Raw genomic sequence first — 22,932 nt, 5'->3', positions numbered from 1 at the left:
GCACCACAGGCGCATGTCAATATCGAGAGAGAGAGAGAGAGAGAGAGAGAGAGAGAGAGAGAGAGAGAGAGAGAGAGAGAGAGAGAGAGAGAGAACTTTATTTGGAGAAGCTGGTGATCCTAGGCGTTGGCCAAGAGCCCTTGGGCTCCAGCAGTGCAAACATGAAGTGAAAAATTATTTAGGAGGCAACGCGGGGCTTGACCATAAAGCATGACCATAAAATAATCCTGCTCCTTCGGTTAGAAAATTGACGAATCCTCTGAATGGGTGTGGAAACACACAACGGTGTTTGTATATGGGCGAAAGTATGTGTCACGTCGTGGATATTTTGTATCGTTTGTGTATAGATGTATATACGTTTTTTTACTATATTCCGCTGCTTTAAAAATCCTTTATATATATGTATATATATATATATATATATATATATATATATATATATATATATATATATATATATATATATATATATATATATATATATATATATATATATATATATATATATGTATATATATATATATATATATATATATATATATATAAATATATATATATATATATATATATATATATATATATATGACTCAAGATGAAGATTGGCCGTCCAGTCGAAACGGCAGTAAACCACTGTTTTTGTTTTTAATCGTGCGTCTACCATATTCTCAACTATATATATATATATATATGTGTGTGTGTGTGTGTGTGTGTGTGTGTGTGTGTGTGTGTGTGTGTGTGTGTGTGTGTGTGTGTGTGTGTGTGTGTGTGCACGCTTGTGTACTGTACAGAGAGAGTAGTTACTGAGTGCGCATGCGACCTGTCAGCCGCTGCTATCTCAATGTACTTAAGCTAACCTTGTGGTTCCTTAGGGCAAGTATTGTACCTTTTGTATACTCCAATGCGTGGAGTAGCCAGCTCCTGTTTGGGTTGGAGTTTAACCCTGTAATGCCCAGAAAAATAAACCAATAGATAAAAATTCCAATGCTTTATTACATTATAATTTGGGACTGAAACAACTGAGAAACGCGAAAAAAAATTTTTTCCCCCGAGGTTATGAAAACACATACTGTATCATATACACATAAAAAGTAAGAATATGTACACCTACATATATAATGTAGGTATATATGGTATCATGTACCCATTTATATGTAGGTATATGTATATCTACATTTAAAAGTAGGTATATAATGTATCACATACCAATAAAAACGTGTATCACAAACGCATAAAAAGCAGGTGTGGACCCACCGGGCACGCTTACAGTGGAGGGTGCTGTATTTCAAACTGCACGTGGGACTCCATGCAGCCTGTTATGGAACTATTGTTTTTTGAAAGAACGCTCGGGAGGTATCAGAAAGGTATCAGTTGGCGTTTCGTGGCGGTCGAAAGGCACAGGTGGGAGTAAAAAAATCCGAAAGATTGCGTATCTCATATTATACAGTGGGCATTACAGGGTTAACTCTCCAATAAATAATTATTTCTCTCTTTCTCTCTCTCTCTCTGAAACAGACAGACGTTCAAACACTTGTTTTCATAGAGTGGGGCGGAAAAGCTTTGATGAAAGCAATACAAATGAATTTTTCGGGGCAAAATACCGAGAGCAGCGGTGTAGTCACCTGGATTTGTTGTTGGGCCTACGCATGATTTGTGAAATAGGCCGACGAAATTTCTTTATGGAGCGTATGTGTGTGGGGCAGTCCCCTATTTCAGGTATCCATGGTCCGCCTTGACTCGACCGGTCGATTTGCAAGACGATGAACGAGAGCGAACGACAGTGAAGAAAGAGGAACCACACAGCAGCAGCAGCAGCAACAACGGGAGGATGCAAGGGCACAGAAAGCGAACGGCAAGGTCTTTTCGCGCATCGAGGCCCACCGAAGAGGACGGGCTGTGCTCGGTGCAAGCGGTACAGAGAGGGGAGAGAGGGGGAAGGCGCATCGGAGACCCTCCTCGTCTCGGCGCGAGCATCTCGAAGCGGTCCAGGATCGGGCGCGGGGAAGACCTAACTGGATTGGATGTTCTCGCGGGTGGTGCCCCAAAAAAAGGCCCTGGGAGAGGGACGCCGTATAAATGCGCTATCGCGCTAGACTCTCACTGAAGAGAGTGAACGTAGTGCGGGCGAAGGCGGCGCCCTACCGACGCGTAGCTTGCAGGACACGCCGTGGACAGCAGCACCGTTGAGGCTATCGTAGACCACGACCAGCTCGGATTTGAGTGCCCGCTCACGGTCGCCCGTTCCTCGACGTCCACGAAGCCCGGTGGTGGCTGCGCGACCCACGGCAGTCCTCGGTGGCCAACGTTTCACGCGGTTCAGTGCTGTGACATTCGACGGACATCCGGAGCTGAGTGGCCGTGGCACGCTTTGGATCCTCGGTGACGAGGACAGTGTTCGACTATTGACTGCTGCGTGCGCTGACTGAGGTATTCCTAAGGAAGGACACCCGCCGGCTAAGGATGCCCACGATAAAGGTGCGTGTTTGGCTTTTTGCCGTGTCGAGCTCCTCACGAAATGAAGCAAAGCCATAATCTCGTGGCTTGACCATCCAGGGATAATTATTCAGGTGCTCTGATACCACCCCTTCTGGAAACCTTAAATTTTATCCGACTGGACGGGATTCCCTTAGGAAAGCTCACGGCCTTCAGACGCATCCACGTGTAGAGCTAGGTACAGTAAGCACCCGAAGAGGGAGGAAAGAAACTAAGCAGAGAAAAATAACACCTGCCATGTTTTTGAGAGAGTAAATAAAATGCGAAAATTAATTGTCTGCCTGAGCAATACCGTAAGCGGGGAATTGAATAAGCAATAAAGAAAGGAATCCGGCGTTTTCAGCAAAGGTGCGGAGCTTTTCTTGATTTCTGCCAATCCCCTCCCCGAGGGTAAGCGCCACGTGGGGGTGCGTAGCAGGTGCCTTTGTTATGCGAAAGCATTAGTTAACTGGGTAGGCAGAAATTCCAGCGTTCCTAGCTCACAGACGGCACACAAAATGGCCGCCTGCTATAAGAATAAAAAGAAGGGTAATCGAGTACAAAATAAAGTCAGGGATATTGTATTCCGGGCGGGATTCGAACCAGGAACCTCCTGAATGCGAGAATTCTTCGCATACCCACAGATCGGCGAATCAAGCTGACTGAAGATGGACCCAGCGGATGCGTTGAGGACTTTGACTTGGATGCGTGTGCTTAAAGCCATTTAATAAGGTCTACAGGTGTAATTTCAGTATGCTAATTTAAAAATATCAAAAGCCTTTTACGACGGCGATGGTTAAACAGCGAAGCTTCCTCGCGTGTGAAAATCACACGTCGAAATGCCAAAGTCAAAGCGTCAGCGATCAAAGTGGAAACTACGTGCGAGTCAAAGTCCAAACTCATACGACTGCAAACGAATCACGAACGAGAAAGCTGAGCGCCGCCCTCAACGTCCCCCCACCCTCCCCCCCGCGCCGCATTTCTTCCACCTGTCACCCATTGTCCACCGTGTCGGAATGGGGCGATGCGATAGACGCCGGCTTCACAAAGCGAAAGACACAGGTTCGATTCCGACCACGGGACGCGTTTTTGAAAACAGAGCTATTTAAACTTTCAGTTCCGCCGTGGAACGTTATCAGTAAGCTCAGCTCAACTAAGCGCACGAGAGCGTGCGCCTCGTGAGGAGCCCCCGGCGTCGGCTAGCTCGGACCGACATTCGTGGCGTGATCTCCAGAGTGCTGTTCTCTCCAGTTGATGCGTGTTCGCGCCTAAAGTGAGGAGCGCATGCACCGAGTTCGCGAAGCCGATTGCAGCGGGTTCTAGCACGTGCTAACGCGGTCCACTTTGAGAGAGATGTGAACGACTGCGGACAAAATGATCCGGGCCTGCCAGTCATGAAGCACATTCAGCGGCAAGTTCGGAAATTCATGAGCGGGGCACCAGCCGGGTCTCCGACGAAGGGAGAGGGGCCGCCAGCTCTGCTGCTTCTCCATCCTTGCACCACTAGTGCAAGCTGCGCCATTTTATTCTTGTGTCATCATCATCACCATCATCATGTGGCCTCCTGTTCGGTAGAGTTAACACTCCCGCAGTGCGTTTTAGCGTCCAGACGGTCGCCACCAGTGAGGCCGAGAAAGCTTCGCTTTAAAAGTAGCCATTGGGCGAGTAGCAAAGCACGCTTCCTCTAAATTTCTTCTTTTCTAGGCGATGCCAACACGAGTAGGCGCCTACTCGCACTAACGGAGAGAGGAAAAAAAACGAGAAAGGAATAATGGTAAAGATGCACATAGAGAATGCGTTGTGGCTTTTGACTTCATAACCCGTGTGGGAGACATGTACGAAGGCATACATGAGTAATTTGTGGACGCCAATTACAAAAGCAGATATTAGGAAGGTAGCAAAGCACGTCCCAGATAAATGTCCCCTTTTCTGGGAGATGCGTTAGCGAGTATGCGTCGAGTCACCGTAACGGAGAGAACGAAAGGCGCACAAGATAGACGAGTGTCGTACTAATGAGACGACACGTACGACAATTTCACGCTCATGCTTACACCATCGGGGCAATCGGGCGGGCTTTTTGCAGGTAGTTCAGACGCAGCACGTTGGTTTGAATGGAATGAAATTGAAAAAGAAAAAAAAAAAACTAGTTAGAGTAGGGTTATGGTGCAATTAGGTTAAGGGCAAGTTTATGTAAGGCTGAATTTTACGTCATATTACGTTTGAACAGCTGTTTAAGATTCATGGTGCTGCGAAAGCGACGTGCAGGCAGACTCTCATTTCGCAATCAAAAGGAGGGCTCAGGTGTGCTCGTAATTTTTTCACACCAGACGACCTAACGCAGCTTTGTTGTGATACTGGCTGGCCCTCCAAATCTGATTAGCAGTCGATTGGCTTTGGCCTATCCCTTGTGCTTTCCCCTACACAGGTATAGCCACAAACGGGTCTGAGCCTGGGCCCCATTTTGGACATTACGAGCCTCCCAAATAACGGCTGCATCCCTGCTAATTTCGGTTTTGAGAAAAACTTTCCGAACCATGCACCATAACATATCGTGTGGGCATAACAATTTACTAAATATAATACTCATCAACTACGGAGTTGGGACGGAGAGGAAATGATGTCGCATCTGCGATGCTCTGGGCATCCTTCATCACGTTATGTGGTGCTGTGATCAGAACCCCTTCTCCTCCTCCCCCCCCCCCCCCCCCCCGTTCTCTTCTCCTCTGGTTGACTGCTCCATATAGACGTGTATTCCTTCTCCTACCGCTTCGAGATCCTTGGGCTTTAGTTAGATTAGAGTAGTGATTGGCAGGCGCATATAATTGTTCAATTATCAGCTAGAAGCGTCTACACTCACGTGCAAAATAATCAAAGAAGGTTTCTGGTACAGCCGTTTCATGCCTAACAGAGCAGGCAGGGATGTGTACCAGGTTATAGCCAGTCGCCTTAATCAATAGATGGCGAAAATGATTGACTGAGAAAGCAAGAGTGTACAAAAATAATAGAAATTGAAAACGCCATGCCAGAAAAGATGATAACGCAAACATTAACCGGAAAACGATGACCAAGGCAGCTTTGCACTAAAAGAAAAACATAAGAGGCAAACTCAAAGCGGTCCCCGAGAGGCAGTCCTAGGGAGCCGTTCGCACAGGCAAGACGTCCTGAGAAAGCGAAGGAGAGCTTCTAATGCCTCCCTGAATAGAGACGGCTGAAACCAGACTCATAGAGCTGTCTTTTCAGAGAACGAACGGGTAGTCCACTCTGCGAAGGGCGGAAGACAGCGTGCACCACAGGGATGTAAAGGTGATGCAGATACAAAAAGAGGCGCTCGCCAGTCTCGTCTACTCCACAGACGTCGCAGCTCCACTGTGAGCCATTCCGATGGGTTAGCAGGAAGTTTAAAAAATTTTTATCTAATTTCTCTGAGCCCCTATCCATAGCGTTGACTGCTTCACCTTTTCTATCATTCTGAGACGACCTTCGCTTGCGGCTAAATGTTGTGTTCCCAATAATCAGCGTCTTTTTACCAAAAGGCTGTCATCTGGTCCCCATAAGTAATCAAAACTTGTAGTCACAGAATTGCTAAAACCTAGTGTCTGATGAGTGTATTTAGAACCTTGGAACGTCCGTAACGAGAAAGCGCGAAAATTTGGTCCCTCAGTCACTCTAGGCACCACTACTCGACCGCTTTACCTGCAAGAAACGTGCTCAGAGTAGCTGCTGGCCTTTCCTTTACGTGAACGACGCGCGGGAAAATTAGTATCGTAACGAACTCATCCATCTACGTCAGACGGGATCGCCTCAAGGGGTGCTGGCAGGAAAGAACCAGCCTTCTTGGGTTCTAATATATTCCATTTATGAATATCAGAGGAGCAGTTTGACAGAATAGCGTTAGAACTTTAGGCGACGAGCACTTCCGGCCCCACAGCTGCATCAGAATACACTGTACGTGTATAAAAAAAGTCGAGAGCAACGACGAACACGAACATTTTATTCTAAGAATATTTCAGCATTCGCCTAAGCCTAGAGGCTTAGGACGTCCTTTAACTACACTATGCTACTGAAGAAAAGCTTCCGGCACTGATCTAATTTAATCCGGCTGCCGAGTCACCTGCACCAGGTTTTTTTATGATCATTGCCGCTAAAGTTTATACCTCCTCACCGTACAAGCTACAGCAGCACCTATTGTAAGGCTAAAACACCACGAGTAAAAAATACCGCCTTGATTCTGTCAGCGCTTGTATTTTTTTCTATTGCATAGTTCAACGGCCCAGAGACTTCGATCCGACCTGCGTGCGCACTGGAAGTATGAGCTTTCACCAGCTCGCTGCCAAACTCACGTGAATGCACTCAGGCAAGAAAAGGGACAGCAAACTTAATAAAAAAATGGCGCGCTCGTCATCGACCAGCCCGTGAAGGAGACGACAGAAAACATTTGCGCCGCGGACCAGTCGCTGATTAGCGAGACGGCGGCTGTCGAAGCGGCCCGATTTGTTTATTCCTTTTTTGCCCCTTTCCTCAAACTAAGGTCGCGGGAGGCAAGTTCAGGGGAAGGAGAAAGTAAAGTGCCGCACCATCGTAGGGCTCGAGCGGCTAGGGAGGGAAAAATAAAGTAAACTGTGTGAACCAGACGGTCGTTTTGGCGGCCTTCGACGGCGACGTTAGTTTCTCGCTAGTATAGACCGAGAGCGTCGTCGCCCGCTTTTTGAAGTATCTAACATTCGCAGCGACCGTTCGCGGCGTCGTTAAGCTGTCGTACCCCAGGTTGCTTAAATGTTTTTTTTTTCTTCCTCAGAGGCTGCCGTTGGGGTTTGAGTGAAAAGGAAGAAGAAAGGCCTATAAAGAGGCCAAAGGGTTCTCGAGACAGATGCGTGTACGCGGTGCCTAAATATAGACCTTATCCGGAAACCTTACACTCGAAGACGCTAACAAATGAAAAGAAGCAAGGAGGGGTTGCGCAGTTTTAACGTCGTTTAGAAACCGCCCGCCCGTTGGTCTGCGCGAACGAGCGCAAATTCCTCGTAGCGGATCAAGTTCGTGCCGATAACACGGCCCCTTGTTTTCGTGACTAGGATCCATCATAATCAGGGTCGCGCCATTATGTCGTTGCTTCCAAGCCCCTCCGAGCCGAGGCGGCCGCATCCTTACAAAGATGCGATTTGCCTTGCTCTCGAAAAACTGTTGTTTTTTTCGTGGCTGGAGAATCAACTTTGGTACGTGCATAGAGAACCAAAAGCGCGCGCCGAGTTGAATTTATATTTTGTGCCTTTTTAAAGCGGGTAATTATCCCATGCTTTGTTTCAATCCTGTAACCGACGCTCGGTTTGCGCATTCACTTTAGAACAAACGGGGATTCCGTTCTCTCGCTTCCAGCCTGTTTGTTCTCCGAGCAAGAGATGTCTTAATTCGCTCCCTAATTGGGCCCTCGCTTCTTTCTGGAACCGCTGCGTCGGCAGACTCCCAGGGCGAGCTGGAACAGTAGCGGTTGTGAAACGCACGCAGAGCTCTCTCCGTGTTCGGAACGGTGGGTTTCGCTCCAGCGCGAAACATAACAGGGAGGCATTTGGTGCTTCCCACAACGAGGCAGCAGCTGGAGGCAACGCCGTCCTCAGCACGCAACTATAAAAAGAGCCCCGCATTACTCCAATTCGTTTAAGCGTTCTAACCTTTCTACAGTCCTTCGTGAGGCTGCGGGAGACTAAAAATTAAACTTCTGTGACAACAATGCAGCAATCTGAGCACTTATTACTCGGAGAGGATGGATGCAAGACGGGTTGCACAGAGTCAGCAGGCGGTAGGGGGCTTCTGGCGTCGCCACATCACTTGTATCAGTTAACCTAAATCAGCAATGCGCCCTTGTTTGTGCCAATATTGAACTAGGGATTGAGTTAAATCATCAATGTAGCATCACCACCGCAAGGAAAGGCATGAAGTTTGAAAGGAGGGAGGGGTAGGAAGCGTAAGAGAGAGAGAGAGAGAGAGAGAGAGAGAGAGAGAGAGAGAGAGAGAGAGAGAGAGAGAGAGAGAGAGAGAGAGAGAGAGAGAGAGAGAGAGAGAGAGAGCGTGAACGTAAGAAGTACATATGAAGTTTAGGGATTCACGTTGTCTGCAATCACGTGCTGCGTGGTTTGTTGGCTGGTTGCGACCGTAAAACAGCGGCGGACACCCACTCAGAGGGTGTCCGCCGCTGCAGGTCCCCGATGCCGTTTTCAATGTCGTCGTTGTAGTCATCGTCTTTGTCGATATGGGATTGTTCAAGAAGCTGAATGGAATTTCCGAGGCACATTTATATCGTTCGCAAAGACTGGAAGAAAACGGTTTAAAAACAATTACCAACAACACGAACTTCAAGCGCGGCAATGAAGAACGACCGCAGGATTTGGGAAGAATACTGGCAAAAATATTTAAAACGTGAAAAAGAAATCGCTTGCATTTGGAAACAATAAAAATCAGATGTTCTTTTTGTTGCAGTCGACAACACCAATTTTGAGCCCTAAAATTGTGTCTCGTACCACTCGCGCTCGCATATACACATCAGTCACTCGAATAGGCAGCAATGTAATAAGGGAGGGAGGAAGTAGATTGAAATCAAGATACGCATCATGTCCCGTTTATCTTGAATTGATTTGGCGTCACTCTTGCTTAATTTTTTTCTCAGACGGAAGTGTTTCCGCACCATAGATAACGACACAGAAGCGCAATGAGCTGCTATATTTCATTCACATAAGCTTCTGGCGAGCCTTCGCCGCATTTTTTATGCACCTTGGTTCTTGATCGTAATCAGGGCACGCTGATTACGGTTTAAGAGTTGAGAGACAGGTGAAGAAGCGAGAGCACGCGGCAGGTGTGAGAAACAATACGTCCAATCATGGGTTCCACCTGTGTGTCGGGATCGTGCTCATGCCAGATTTAGGAACACAGGTGCGGAAGCGACTGCGTGCAGGTGTGCGAGAGAATGCGTGCCGGAGCAAAGTCGATACCAGAACGTAGTCCGAGAAACTAACTGCGGAGGATAAGGCGACCACTCGTACTTAACATGGTAGTCCTAGCAGCGATCACCCTACTAAGTGTTTTACAGTAAAGCTGTTTTAAACCAGCCCCTTGTATAAATGACCCGCATGCGTTCCCCGGGAAGGAAGGGGACGGAGTTCATGAGCTGGGAAATGTTCGTGTAGAAAAATTGTGGTAGGGGAAGAAAGCGCGGCGAGAAAGTTTCATACCACGAAGAGCTCCATAGCAGGAGGCACTCCATAGCGCAATCTTGAACGCGGAAGTAAAGAGTGGTCGCCCACGCCAGTACTCCGCAGGCACAGAGAGGGAAAGAATGCAATAGAACTAGCAAATAGACAAGCAGGTAAATTCGCCGCTGTCGTCAACCCTCCCATTACACGGCGGAAAAAAGAAGCAGCGCCGCAACGCGTATGAAACAGATCGAAGCCATTCGAAAGCGTTAAGGTGGATCGGAAGGGAAAGCGTCTCAAGTGGCAAGATTACAACAACCTTCGACAACGCGAGGCGGAAGCAAGGCGTCTCTGGAGTCAACCGGGCATTCATGCTTGCCCACACAAAGCCCGTAAGATGTGCGTAGGTGTCTTCAGAATTTTTCTTTCGTGATTGCATGCAACTCAACGCAACCATATAAGCTTCGTTGTGTGATCCGCCACCGCATGAGTGGATCTGCCTGTTATTTTTGCCTGTTCAAGTGATGCTCATTCATATTTTCGTATCGGAAGGCTAAATGCATGCGTGTGGAGAAAGAACACGTGGAGAGGTGCATAGCTCTGCCTGAACTCCACAGCAAAGAGAGGGAAATGTTTGGTCGATTCTCTTAATATAATATTACGAATGGTAGAAGACCTGAAACGCGCATTTTACGAACCTGTAGTAAGGCTCACAGCCCGACATAAACTAAATTATGTTAGAAATCCTACAAGTAGAGTTAGTTTCCCGAGACAGCACTGGCAAGCTCGTGGTGAAAGGACACTACCATTGACTAATTAGGAGTAGCCTGGGCGGGGCAATTGCCGGCATATTCATCCAGGCTAACCTCGCCTGATCCCACACAGCAACCACTGCCACCACCACCACATATACAAACTAAACAGATCTTGTTGGACACTCGGGAACTCGGCATGAACTGGTGCAAGACGGGTAGGTCCACTCATGTTGTTTGGAACGTCCTTTTGTTGCTCCTAATGCGACTGTCAAGTGTCTGCAGCGTATGTCGTCTTGAGTTCGAGATTAGCTTTCACCAGCGAAGGATCCCGGCTATAGGTGTGCCTCTTGTTTTTTGACCTGATCCTGTGGAAATCAAAACAGAACTGCGCAACTCTGGCTGCCGTTTAGCTTTAAATCAGCGACTGTGCACAGTCACTGGCGGCTCCACAGTCGCGCATCAACTTCTTACAAATGTTACTTCTGCCTTGGTTGGTGCAGTTGGTGCAGATATTTTGGCAAGAAGTTAAAGGAGGTCAAAACGGTAGAGGCAGTGTGACGCACGAAGGTGTTAAGCCGATGTGTTGTCACACTACGCAACACGAAGAGTAATTGGGGCCAAAAATTTACTCCTCATCTTTTTTGCTAGTTTATAAATGCCAGGCATTCTTCGGCTTGGGAGAATTGTTCACTATTACCCTACACGTGTACACAAATATCACTCCCTGAATCTGTACAGGAAAGATTTTGTACGGGTGAGCAGTGCGAGTGGTTGGAGCTTGCTGCGGATGAAAACTAACGTTTGTTTCGCCGCCATTGTATTCGTTGTGCTTCAAAGCCCCTTTTTACAGGGAAGTAAGTGAAAGGAGGCTATAATGCACGGAGTAAGAACATATATAAGAGGAGAAACGGCCCATCCCGGCTGCCGTGAGTGAGGGACCAGATAATGTCACAATAAACCAATGTGGACTACAAAGCTTCTCAGCTGTGACGGCGAGGGAGAGGGTAGCGGCATTGGGTAAACAAAATTATAGCCGTCACAATTCATTCCGTGGCAGCGCTGCCTAATGCCGATTGCGGCGGACGTGCTGTTTCTTTTTCCGCGATAGATGCCGCTAGCTTAACCTAGGCATGGCGCTTGTGACGTTGTCTGGCCGTCATAGCAAGCGCCGTTTCCCCTCCTGTCTTGCTCTTGCTCGGTGCTATCAAGCCAGCCGGACAGGTCATTGAAACAGCGGTTAGTAGGCGAAAAAATGGATCGCATTGAATATAAATTGCACGGAAACTTTAAGGAATTCAGACTCAACTACAATATTCGGTTGCATACATAAGGGATGCTTGCCATATGACATCGCATTTGTTTTATTTTCGGGCAGAGTGTTTGATAAGAGTTTGTACGTTGCCGTTCGTTTCCTGATATCTACATCCTCATATATCATAGAAATGTTATAACGCCAGCACTGAATTTTTCTGCCAATGTAGTACAGTAAATACCAGCTTAGTGGTTTACGAATTTGTGGTTGTTGCAGCGGCGATTACATTTGGCGATAATTTGCCCTCACACCGCTTTCTTCGGCGCGGATATTTCTAAAATTCCAAGATTTTATATAGTTATGGAGGTACGGAGTCCAATTAAAGCAGGTTGCGAAATGTTGTAACTTAGGATGGTTATCGAATGATTCACATTAGAGGAAACAAAAACGCACAAAACTAGACGAAAGACAAATTTCGCTTCTAATTTTATCTGAGTATATATTTAAATGGACGGATGAATATAAGTTCAAGAAAATAATAAAGAACAGGATTGCTAAGGTACCTCTATATATAGATTCTGAAAAGTACGGGTATGAAGAAGCTCACGTTCTCAAAATTCTTTAGTTTAAGTTCTTAGGTCACTTACGCAGTGCTAGTTGTAGAGCTAAGTGTGACGTCATAATGTAGGTGATCCCAGTTCAATATGCGCGTATTTCCATACCAATTTTCTATAAGTACCACACTCATCTACAATGCTGTCAAGAGAAATCATCAATCATTGCTAAAAATGGGCTCCCATACGCTCTCAGGGGCGCATTATCGAGAACGATCGATGTTTAGAGAAACCTTTCTAGCTCTAAAGCACCGAAGGAAGCATGCAGTGTCGTATCTTTGGTTTGAAACTATGAAATACATTTCTTAAAGCCAAGAAGATGCTGGGGAAGATGCGGACTTTGATTGAAGCCCCGTCGCCACAACGAAAAATGATTTATTTCATGGTCAGACATGCAACCTTGAAACATTCATAGGAAGAATATCTCAACAGTGTGATGAAACCTCCACTCAACGAACTGAGATTGAGCACTTTGTATCTGCCATTACTTCAAATCTCGCGAAGACTCCTCTGTTATTCGATGTCTACAACGATGGCCTAAATAAAAATTACAAGAACTTTGCACGCAGAACTATTTTGCATATCGAATTCCGGGCTCTGTGATGCAAGCCGTAGAACGAGTTTTTCTTAGGGGTGAGCTGGCTAGCGGTGGATGGGTTTCTTATTCAATGAAAGTATGTGCATGACGACGAGGGCATTACATGAAAAAATATGGTAGCACAGTGTCATCATATCGATGGTGGCTTTCAGCTACGGGTCATCATGTAATGATAGGAACGTGGCATAATTTAATCGTTATTTTTACAGTCAAACTTTACATGACTATGACGGCACGATTTTTCGTGTACCCGAACGGAAACTCGCTCCTTATACATACATAACTTATGCAAGAATGCCTTGTGAAGAATTGGTCTAGAATTAATAAATAATTATGGGATTATAATATTTCAATAGAACAATAAAATAAAATAGAAAAACCATGATAATAACAATACTACTATAATATTAAAAGAATAATATATATGTCTAGAATTAATAATTTACACAGGCATTCTATTTGAATTCTAGTGACGTTATGGGAAGTCCACGTATAGTTAGGACTCGGAAAGTGGCTGTGATGTGGTTATGGAGAGTGACGAAGGGAACAGAGATGGCAACGACATCGATTAGATGCTGGGCGAAAGACGACCATACATTATAGCGGCAGGGGTGGCATACTCCGGTGGTAGTCGTCGGTGACTACCATGTGGATGTCTGCAAATCAGCCAAAAAGTGGCTCATACAGTTTACTTAGGAATATTTTGTACTACAGCACACTAATGATTCACATCAACTAACCTCTGTAAATATGTCCTTTATCGATTAGCTCTCGCAAAGAATCGCTCTACAGTTGTAATATCGTTGTATCCAAACCAGGCAAGACGCGATTTTTCCAGCAAATGTTGGAAGGCTTTTTACAGCAGAACTTTGATTTTTCCCGTCCCTGTTGGTGGGTCCTCACAAAGCCCGGAATTCGGTATGCAAAATAGTTCTGCGTGAAAAATTCTTGCAATTTTTATTTAGGCCATTGTTGTAGATTTCGACTAAATTCGCGAGGTTTGAAGGAATGGCAGACATAACGTGCTCAATCTCAGTTCGTTGAGTGGAGGTTTCATACCTAAAAAGTGGAACACCCTTGACTCACAAGAGGAAAATGACGCCGACTGTGGGGACGTCTGTACAGAACGAACTAAAGAAGGCATTGTGATGTGCACTGTTTATATATCATCAGGCACACCCATGTGTGATATTGAGAAGCTGATCCCCACACACTTAGCTCGGGTCAGTCGTGATGACACTGCCCCTGTGATCATTGTTGCATACTTCAACGTGGAATGTAAAAACCATGCAAGAAATGGTTTACTCACTTTGCGCTATAAGGAGTTTAGTACGAAAAGTCACACCAATCCAAGTTAGTCAAGTACTTAACAGCCAGGGTGTATATATCTAACTTTGGCCAATACTTTTTCTATGCTATGTTCCAAGCAAACCAATCAATGTATATTGCAGTAACCCCAAAGTTGTCACCACTCCCACTACTAAATAATGGAAAGGTATACCTGTACTCTTGTCTAATCCTGTCTGACGTGCTTCAGGTTCGCTGATCATCCACCTTGACACAGCGGAAGGGCTCATTATCAACCGTACTTACACATAGATATTTTAGTTCACAACAAATTTATTTTGTGAGATAAGCGATATATTTTTACGTAGTGTCAGAACAGATGACACGAACCATGGCCGATGATGAAGCGACGTATTTAGAAAATGAGACGATATATTTACAAGCGTCCAAAACGGAGCACTTGCTGACTGCGCTCCGAACACAGCTTCTTATTCATCAATTTTTGCCCTACAGCGGTATGTTCGAATTACTACTTCTTTGTCCCCTCGTGCTTGAAGTTTCTCGCCTTCAAAAAAAAGCCCCTTTTAAACGCAGCTTCGCCGACCTTTTCTTGGGTGCGCAAAGGGGTTCCACGGTTTTGCTAAAAACAGCCGGCATTAAGCACGTCCCAGTACCAAGCAGTCTTACTGCCAAGTACGGGATTTGCTTCTGAGATCTTCCTTCCTCTGTCGGATCTTATCTCCGTGTTCACTGTATACGCAAAGAAGAGGTTAGTCCGCGCCGCATCCCAGTGGTTCTGCCGACTAACCGGCTTCCCGGAACAAAGACCCGTAAAAGACCAACGGGTTATACAAGAGCGTCCGGGAAAGACAGTTTACGACGGGCAGCATACCGAATTCGTATGTTTCCTGAAAAAAAGCAAAAAGCAGCATCTTCCCCGTGGCGCTTTTAACGCCGTCTGCTATCAGTACAAGTGCACTGGGCCGCGGCTAAGTCGGTAACACTTAAGGAAAAGATAGAGAGGAAGTGACGACTAGACATACACGTTACGGATCAGGCGTCCGCGAAAACCAACCGCAGTGAATCTTTCCTTTTTTCCTTCCTGGAAAGTCGGCGTATTTCCCTGAGCATTTTCCTTTATCAAGCGTCCCAAGGAGATTGTCGGTACATGATTTAAAGGGGCCATAAAGACAAAATACAAGTTCGGTTCATTAAAAAGACTGTTTTGTCCCAATAACAATCGTGTTAATTTTATTCCAAAATTCAAACAAATAATCGATATGCTAAAGAAAATAGACGACGTAGTAACGACTCCCCAGGCACTTTCCGGTGACATCTCTATGACGTCACCGAATCTTGTTGGTGCGATTGGCGGCCGCCGACCTCAGGCGCCGTTAAGAAACGTGACTGGGCGGTTGTCGTGTGGCCGGTGGGGCCTCTAGTTCCGTTCGATCGTATCATATGAATGCGAACGTCCAGTTAAAAAACTGATAACATTGATTTTAGAACTGGCCCATATTTCGTCACTACTGCTCATATTACGTCAGTGTGGCGCGAAATTGCAAAGTTCTTCAATATTTCTGTAGCTTGAGCTACACTGGCCGAGGTTGAGCCGTTTCTCGTGGCTGCTGGAGAGCCGGGCTGCGCATGCGCGAAGAGGAGTGACGTCTCACGCCGCACAGCTGGCGCGCCGGAGCCGCTGCCACCGCGACTGGATTGGCTTCGATTGGATTGGATTGGATTGGATTGAAAAACGTTTTAGCAGCAGTAAGCATGATAATCAAGCTAATCCTAACAACCAGTAAACCTAAGAATAACCAGCTCAACACAAGCTCACGCTACGTATATCCTGGCATAACCGAGATAAGCCACGGCTAAGTTTTGGCGTTTTTTAGGTTAGAAAAGCGTCTTTTGTGGTTGATATGAAGCTGAGCGAGTTACCAAAGGCTAGTTTTTTCAAACGGATCAAGGTTTTATTGGGCCCTCACAGAACCTTAGGCACAACACGTGTCTCTCTCATCGATGGTTGCGCAGGTCCTACAGAAATCCCGCTTCGTGGAGAGGAATGTTTTGTCTACAAGGCTGGCCTATTGGCACTCGAACAGTGAAAAATGTTCACTCGCTATTCAACGAACTCCAGACCCGTGCGCTCAGAAGTGGACGGCTACGAATTGATGCAGGCGGCTTGATGTTCTAAAACCTGTTCCTAATTCTGGTGTGCACGGACGTTTGCGTGTTTTCCCTCCATCAGACACACAGCCTTTTTGCAAAGCGAACCCGTGACCTCGTTGTGTAGCCTTGTTATGTCTTAAGGACGCCGTAACTACGGCGCTACACTGAAATTACGCACAGAGGTCAAGATGCGCGAATTTAATGACTACTCGGCTCTCAACCACATCAACCTGGTTTTTCTATTACGATGATACCTACAACTTCGAGGAGTTCGCTCCCGGAAATGTAAATTAGTTGCTACTGTGGCCCACTGGTTCACATGGGAAACAAGTATTGCTTGTTAACATGCCCCACCAGTCATGCCGCCAATCACGTCATTTTATGAAAGCTTGACACTTAACATGGACTTCGGGCGAATTTCACGTGATAAGTCAGCAGACTGGTCGCTTATGGGACGACATTTTTTGTGACAGGGGATACTTTGAAGTCGTTTCATAAATAAAAGCTTCGAGGGAATGCTGAGCTCTTTTTCTTATTTCCTCTGGCCATAAATTTACATTATTAAAAAATGTTATATTATGTTTATTTTATTACAGTTAAGCTCGCGATAAATAAAACTCGGTGGGACTCCAGGATTTTGTTTGAATTATCAGAAGTCGGAATTAACAGAAGTGTGACTCAAAAATATGGCTAGGGGGAAAAATACCAACTTGTGTATTAATGAAACATTTCATGTATTTAATGATACAGCATGCACACAAAATACTGAAGGGCTATTCACACTTCAAAAAAAAAAAAAAAAAGAACCGAAGAATGGATGACTGCTTTGTCTGTATATGAGAGCTGAAAAAGTTTCCGATGCCAGAAAGAGCAACCAATTAATTCCTGTGACAGGTATATGCAGTTTATCGGCTTTATTTGTGACTGCTAGTGACACAAGGATGTAAATGTGCACCTAGAAGAGTAAAATGCCGCAGATATGTTCCGCCAAGGAGAAAAAAAAGTACGACTGAACCTAATTTACGTAATGAAGCAGTTTGAATTAAGCGGCTTTAAAATAAGTTGAAAATATAGCAGACCAACGAAAATATTGATTTTTTTTAAAATAAGCGATAGACCTAATTATCCTGCGTCTTCTGCATATATTATAAATTAATTACCTAATGTTGTTGTTTTACTTAATATCTTAATGATATAATAAAGGAATAGGGTGCAATAACGGCGCCGCCATGGAAATAAGATAATGCAGACAAGTTGTAGTCCACAAAAAGATACAAATCTTTGGAATACAAAATTTATATGCACCTCGCCACAATACGTTCTATGTGGACGCATCTCCTTATCCGCAACATCCCGCCCATGTAGCCTGTGTAGTAAATGGACAGGGACAGGAAATAACGTCCATCACGGTCAAGACCACATCAATCGATACTGCTGAGCACGAGGTCACGGGTTCGATTCCCGTCCGCGGCGGCCGCTTTTCTGATGGAGGCGAAAAGCAAAAACGGCCGTATGTACGAGATTTCGGCATACGTTAAAGATCCCAGGTGGGCAAAATTAATCCGGAGCCCTCCACTACGGCGCGCCTCATCGCCTGCGTTGCGTCGGCGAGTAAAACCCTACAGTCAGAATCAGAATCAATCAACACTGCCGAACAAGCCGCAATAGCCCATGTAACTACTGCCCACGACACAGTCACCATAATCAAAGACTCACAGACCGCTTGCAGACATTTTCAACGAGGACGCATTTCCAAAATGGCCCTCTATATTGTCCAAACAATTAAAAGGATGAACACTCCCGAGGTCTACATAGTCTGGGTTCTTAGTCACGAATCCCTCCAGAGAAACAAGGCGACTCACGCCGCTGCCCGCGCTTATATACACCGGGCCGTTCCCCTCTTCTAGGGATGATCGTCACCCCTGGAATCAAATCAACGACTTCTCCTGCGCTACACGGACATCTTGGCCCACCAACGACACCAACGGCGAATGTTCCCCCATCCACACCCGCAACTCACAGAAGATGAAGCTACCACCTTCAGAAGACTTCAAACCAACACCTATCCTAACCGCACACTCCTCTATGCCATTTTATCGGACCGAATATCAAGCCACTGCCCAGCACTCAGCACCCTATACCATCAGGTATGGGAGTGCCAGAAAATACCAGGTCAACAACCAATCTCCAATCCCTCCATTCAACAGTGAACGGCGCGGTTGGCCAGCCAGGACTCTGCGATTCAGCTTGACCTGATGAACAGGGGCCGCGCAGCCAGCCAGAGTCGGGGGATCCCAGACTGAGGATCCCCTCCACCGGACGGGTGCCCTAATAGCAGCACCTCTTGTTGAATAAAAATTTTAACCATTCATTAAATCAACAGCGGGCTCACGTATTCAGGTACTACTTCCGCCCACCGTGTAGGTAAATTAAACGTTTCTATCAAATTCCCAATAATTCATCTTGAAGCCTATTTGCCATGTTTTCTGCAGAGAAGCAGACTGGCTAGGTCCCCCAATATAAGAAGTATTCCAACTCGGGCTGGGATGAATGTTCCGCTTAGTCTCTCAACGTGTGCGAATTGCTTCATTTTTATAATTAACTTCGTGAAATTAACGCTCTATATATTTGGAAAATGTGACACGCTGGGCTTGATAAGAATAAAAAGAATTTGAACCCAAAGGCCCTGACGTCGCCTTACTTTACAAGAAAGTACCGGACTTTTCTTCCTAATTCAGGAACACTTTCTCTCGCAACAATCAAGACGCCACCAGAGACACGATCTTGCTGCCGCCTTTCGGAGAAATACAAGGAGGGAGTTGTGATGGGGTTCACAGCGCCATGGAGTCGTGTGCTTCGAAGGCGACGCATCCTTGCTGCTTCTAGTGACCGGCGTGTCCATGCCGGGTGATTTAAATGGGCTTCTGCAGCGGGGACCGTACAGAAAAGGCAGATAACGGTTAACGTGGCCCGGTAATAGGGTGGCCACGCCGGGTCACAGCGGGTAACAGGGCCATTACAACGCAAGTCTCCGCAGCAACACCTCCTTCCGCTGAACACATATAATGTGGAGGTCTGTTACGCACGGTAGCATGAAAGGACGCGTTGCGCGACGAACAGGCACCTGTTGTTTCAACTTGTTCACCTGGGCTATTGTGAGCAACAATAGTGGCCGCGGAATAATTAATCTCGGCTTTCTCCTCTAATAAAGAGCCTTCGCTCTCGCGCGGAATAATTGTGGAATAGCAGGAATTAACTGCCCGCCGCAATGTGAGCGGGGGGAGTTTTCCGGCGAATTCATAACCGAGGGCTTATGTCCAGTAGACTGCGGTCGTCTCTCGAGACAGTGCCATTGTAATCGACACGGCGCAAGTTTCGTATTGCCGCCGTGAAATTCTGATAAAGGTCTGCACCTGAACCTTCACTAGCTTGGAGACGGACGGTGCAAACGCCTGTAGGCCATCAGCATACACGATAGTGTGCATAGCGTCTGACAAAACCAAGTTCGAGTGGCCTCTGGCTAGACGAGGCACTGCACCAGTGTAATGAAAACGTTTTGTGGGTCCCGGTGAGCAGACAGCCATGTTCTGCCCGTGACCTGGTGTCAGTCGCCAGCACTGATATACCCTCGAGATGCGCGTACGTATTTTCGGATGTTCGAACATAAAATCAAGATCGTAACTTGTTATCGGCCACCTTATGGTTCTGAGAGGGTGACCTAAGCTAAAGCTAGCTTAAAGCTACTTAAGGCCGTCGCTCCGTAACAAAACTAAATTCGTGCATACGGGATGAACAATGTTGGAGAGCAAGTTGGTCCAGCGTGTTGAGCCGAAGCCTCGGCATGAACGGATGGTGCCGGTGTTATTTAATGGAGGAAGGTGATGGTGCACATTGCAGACCTATACGCTGTTTCCACGTGGGTCATGCACCAGGAGATTTATCCTGATAGAGAAGCAGTGGCTGAAGAATCGACGGAATCAGGAGAAGTCCGATTTTCCAAGTCCAAGTAGAGACCCTATACTTCAGTGAAGTACGCCGGATGAAATGGAGCACCTAGCCAACTTTTTTGCCGCCAGATTAGTGCCACGTGGCAGCTGACATAGATGCGGAAATACCCAATGCGAGCACGAGAAGAGAGTTGAAAATTGCCAGAGGTCGCGATCAACGGCACAGGACCACCGTAGTTTCGTATTGTTGACTGCTTTGAATGTGCAGCCGTTAATGACCTTATAGGTAACTTATAAAGCAGTGTGCATCTTGGAAAGCTGGACCCTTGACGACTTGTCTAGCACGTGAAATGGGCATACCTCATTAAGAAGCATTCTACGTCATCCAGAGTATGACATATTGGTGATTCGCTCGCTCTTATGAGGAACCCAGCTAGAAGCTTGTGCTTGCGTCTGCGCGCACCACCGACCATCACTTGTAGTATCAGAAATAGGGAAAATTGACTTGATTTTCAGTTATTGGTACAGTCTTCATTTACTTTTACTTTAGTTGGCAGTGCTTTTATTTATGGAATTCATTTATTTCGTCGGTTTTTGCAGGTCCTCGCGCTGCTGGCTTGCGCAGCGATCGCCGCCGCCGGCTCGAGAAGTTCGAGTCGTGGCTACTCGACGCCGACAGCTGGTTACGGTGACTCGTCTTACAGCTCGTACAAAGGTAAAGAGGTTCACAGCGAAGCTTCGATGACGTCATAAGCTTTCAGGGCATGCCCGCAGGGCATTCTGCACCCCTTTAAGTGCTGGTGACCATTGCGATGCCGAGGGAGGGGGGCTAAAGCGGCCCCACTGGGAAGTTCTTCCCGAGACATGCAGCACACTTTTTGCTGTGTGTTTTATATCTGAAGCGCGTGGTGTGTAACTCACCGCAGCCAATGAGCGAGCTCCTTTTTTGTATGTTATGTCTTAGCCACACGCTATAGAACGTGCCCCAGCCAATAGGGGTGCATCTATTCTTTGCATTTCTTCACATATTTCCGACGCACGCGCTACGAAAGGCGTGATCCGATCTTTCGTTGTGTTTTATAGCTGATGAAAGTTCTGTAGAACGAGTCGCAGCGAATTTGAGTTTATTGGCTGTGCTTCAGCGACCAGGGCCTCTGCGCGTAATGAACCACTTAGTGCTTTCATATGAAAAGAGGGAGGACGGGTCAGACGGTGAGGCAATCGAGAAACTTCAGCGTCATCTTGTCAGCGTTGCGCCACGCTCGCAGGTGCTTTCGAAACCTGCAGGAAGCAAAGTCTTTCAGACGTCACGGCATGTTGCACAAACGAGCCAGCTATGACGCTCGCGTCGTCTCCTTCTTGTTTTTTTTTGCGGTGCCATCTACTTAAAACCTGCTCAAAGGGCAGCCACCAAAGTGCAGCGGCTGGGAATGAATTCCTGTTCCAAAAATATGTCCCACGGATCGAACCCGCATATTTATTTCGGCGAAGAAGCAACACCACTCGTAATGAGCGGGGTGCGCGAGCATCATCTGTTTTTGTCCCCCTTATCGCCCCTTCATGAACCGGTGTCCGCGCGCTCAATCGATGCTGGGGAAGGAAATGGCTCGGCTGCCGTTTCAGTAATGAAGGAAGACGCGGTAAATGCGGAAGACGAATCCGGAAATGGCGGGCAAAAATAATTTGTGCGAATGGCGCAACAAAACTTGTATGAGGCTCGTTGCGGGACGCTGAACATCTATTCTGAATAACTTTTTTTTTTTCAATTTTTTCTCCGCCGTGGCGCAGCATCGACAAATATTCATCTTCGGAAAATAAGCCGCAAATCTGGGCACTGGGAAGCTGTTACAGGCTTATTTCGGCGCTGCCGAGAAACACGCACATTTTTCATTTCAACCGCGAGCGTGGGTTTGTTTTAAATAAGAGCCGCACATCATCCATCCGCCGCAGGTTTAGGCATGCGATGTCAAATTATAGGGGCACTTCCGTACCCAGGAATAACTACAGCTGGGAGCATTCTCACGCGGTTTTTTTTCCTTTCATAAACAGCCGACGTTGCGCAGGTTTCCGTATGTTAATCACTGAGAAATAGTTTTTCTAAATTTTTTTAAGCGAGGCTGGGTGAACGCTACAGCTGTAATGGCTATCGCATGCTACGGCGACAGCTCGTTTTATCATCAACAGCGCCATCATCGTCACATTATTACTATTACCATTAATATTATCTTCACCACCACCGCCATCATCATCATCATCATAGTCATCCTATCTAAGCCAACTTGAGGGCCCATGAATGTCCAGCCGCTCCTGTTTGCGCTGCCCTTAAAAGAAGCCGTAACCACGAGAACCACAGTTGTAAATACAGGTGGGCCGACCAATTAGGCACCATTATTTTATTTTTTATTGCTTCTAACTACTCCAGCACGGCAAGCGTATTTACTATCAAATCGAACCTTGGGTTGCTTTAATTATTAGTCAGAAGGAAAGTCTCTGGAATCTGCTTTCGAGCACAAATTCCTGACATAAAACACAACCTTCTCTTGCCTCCTGCTTACTTTAAAGAATGCATCGACCCCAGACTTAAAGTTAACGTGCCGAACAAATGTGCATTTCAATTCCTTTTACACAAAGACAGCCGCCCAGTGGAGCCCGTCCCG

At 46.4% G+C, this 22,932-nt stretch overlaps 1 protein-coding gene across 1 annotated transcript in view; it reads left to right on the top strand.

Annotated features, from left to right (window-relative positions):
* Positions 1-1,883: 1,883 nt before the first annotated feature.
* LOC144153902 (uncharacterized) overlaps positions 1,884-22,932 on the top strand; it is a 32,688-nt gene continuing 11,639 nt past the window's right edge. Inside the window, exons 1-2 of the mRNA XM_077685653.1 lie at positions 1,884-2,472; positions 20,876-20,990. Coding sequence (XP_077541779.1) covers positions 2,458-2,472; positions 20,876-20,990 — 130 coding nt within the window. The 5' untranslated portion in view covers positions 1,884-2,457. The remainder of the gene's footprint in view (positions 2,473-20,875; positions 20,991-22,932) is intronic.

The sequence above is a fragment of the Haemaphysalis longicornis genome, unplaced genomic scaffold (assembly GCF_048455015.1).
Source record: "Haemaphysalis longicornis isolate Haplotype H1 unplaced genomic scaffold, Haemaphysalis longicornis Haplotype H1 scaffold_9, whole genome shotgun sequence".
Lineage (NCBI taxonomy): Eukaryota > Metazoa > Arthropoda > Arachnida > Ixodida > Ixodidae > Haemaphysalis > Haemaphysalis longicornis.
Note: the sequence above shows the minus strand (reverse complement) of the source record. Positions and strands in the feature narration are given on the sequence as shown.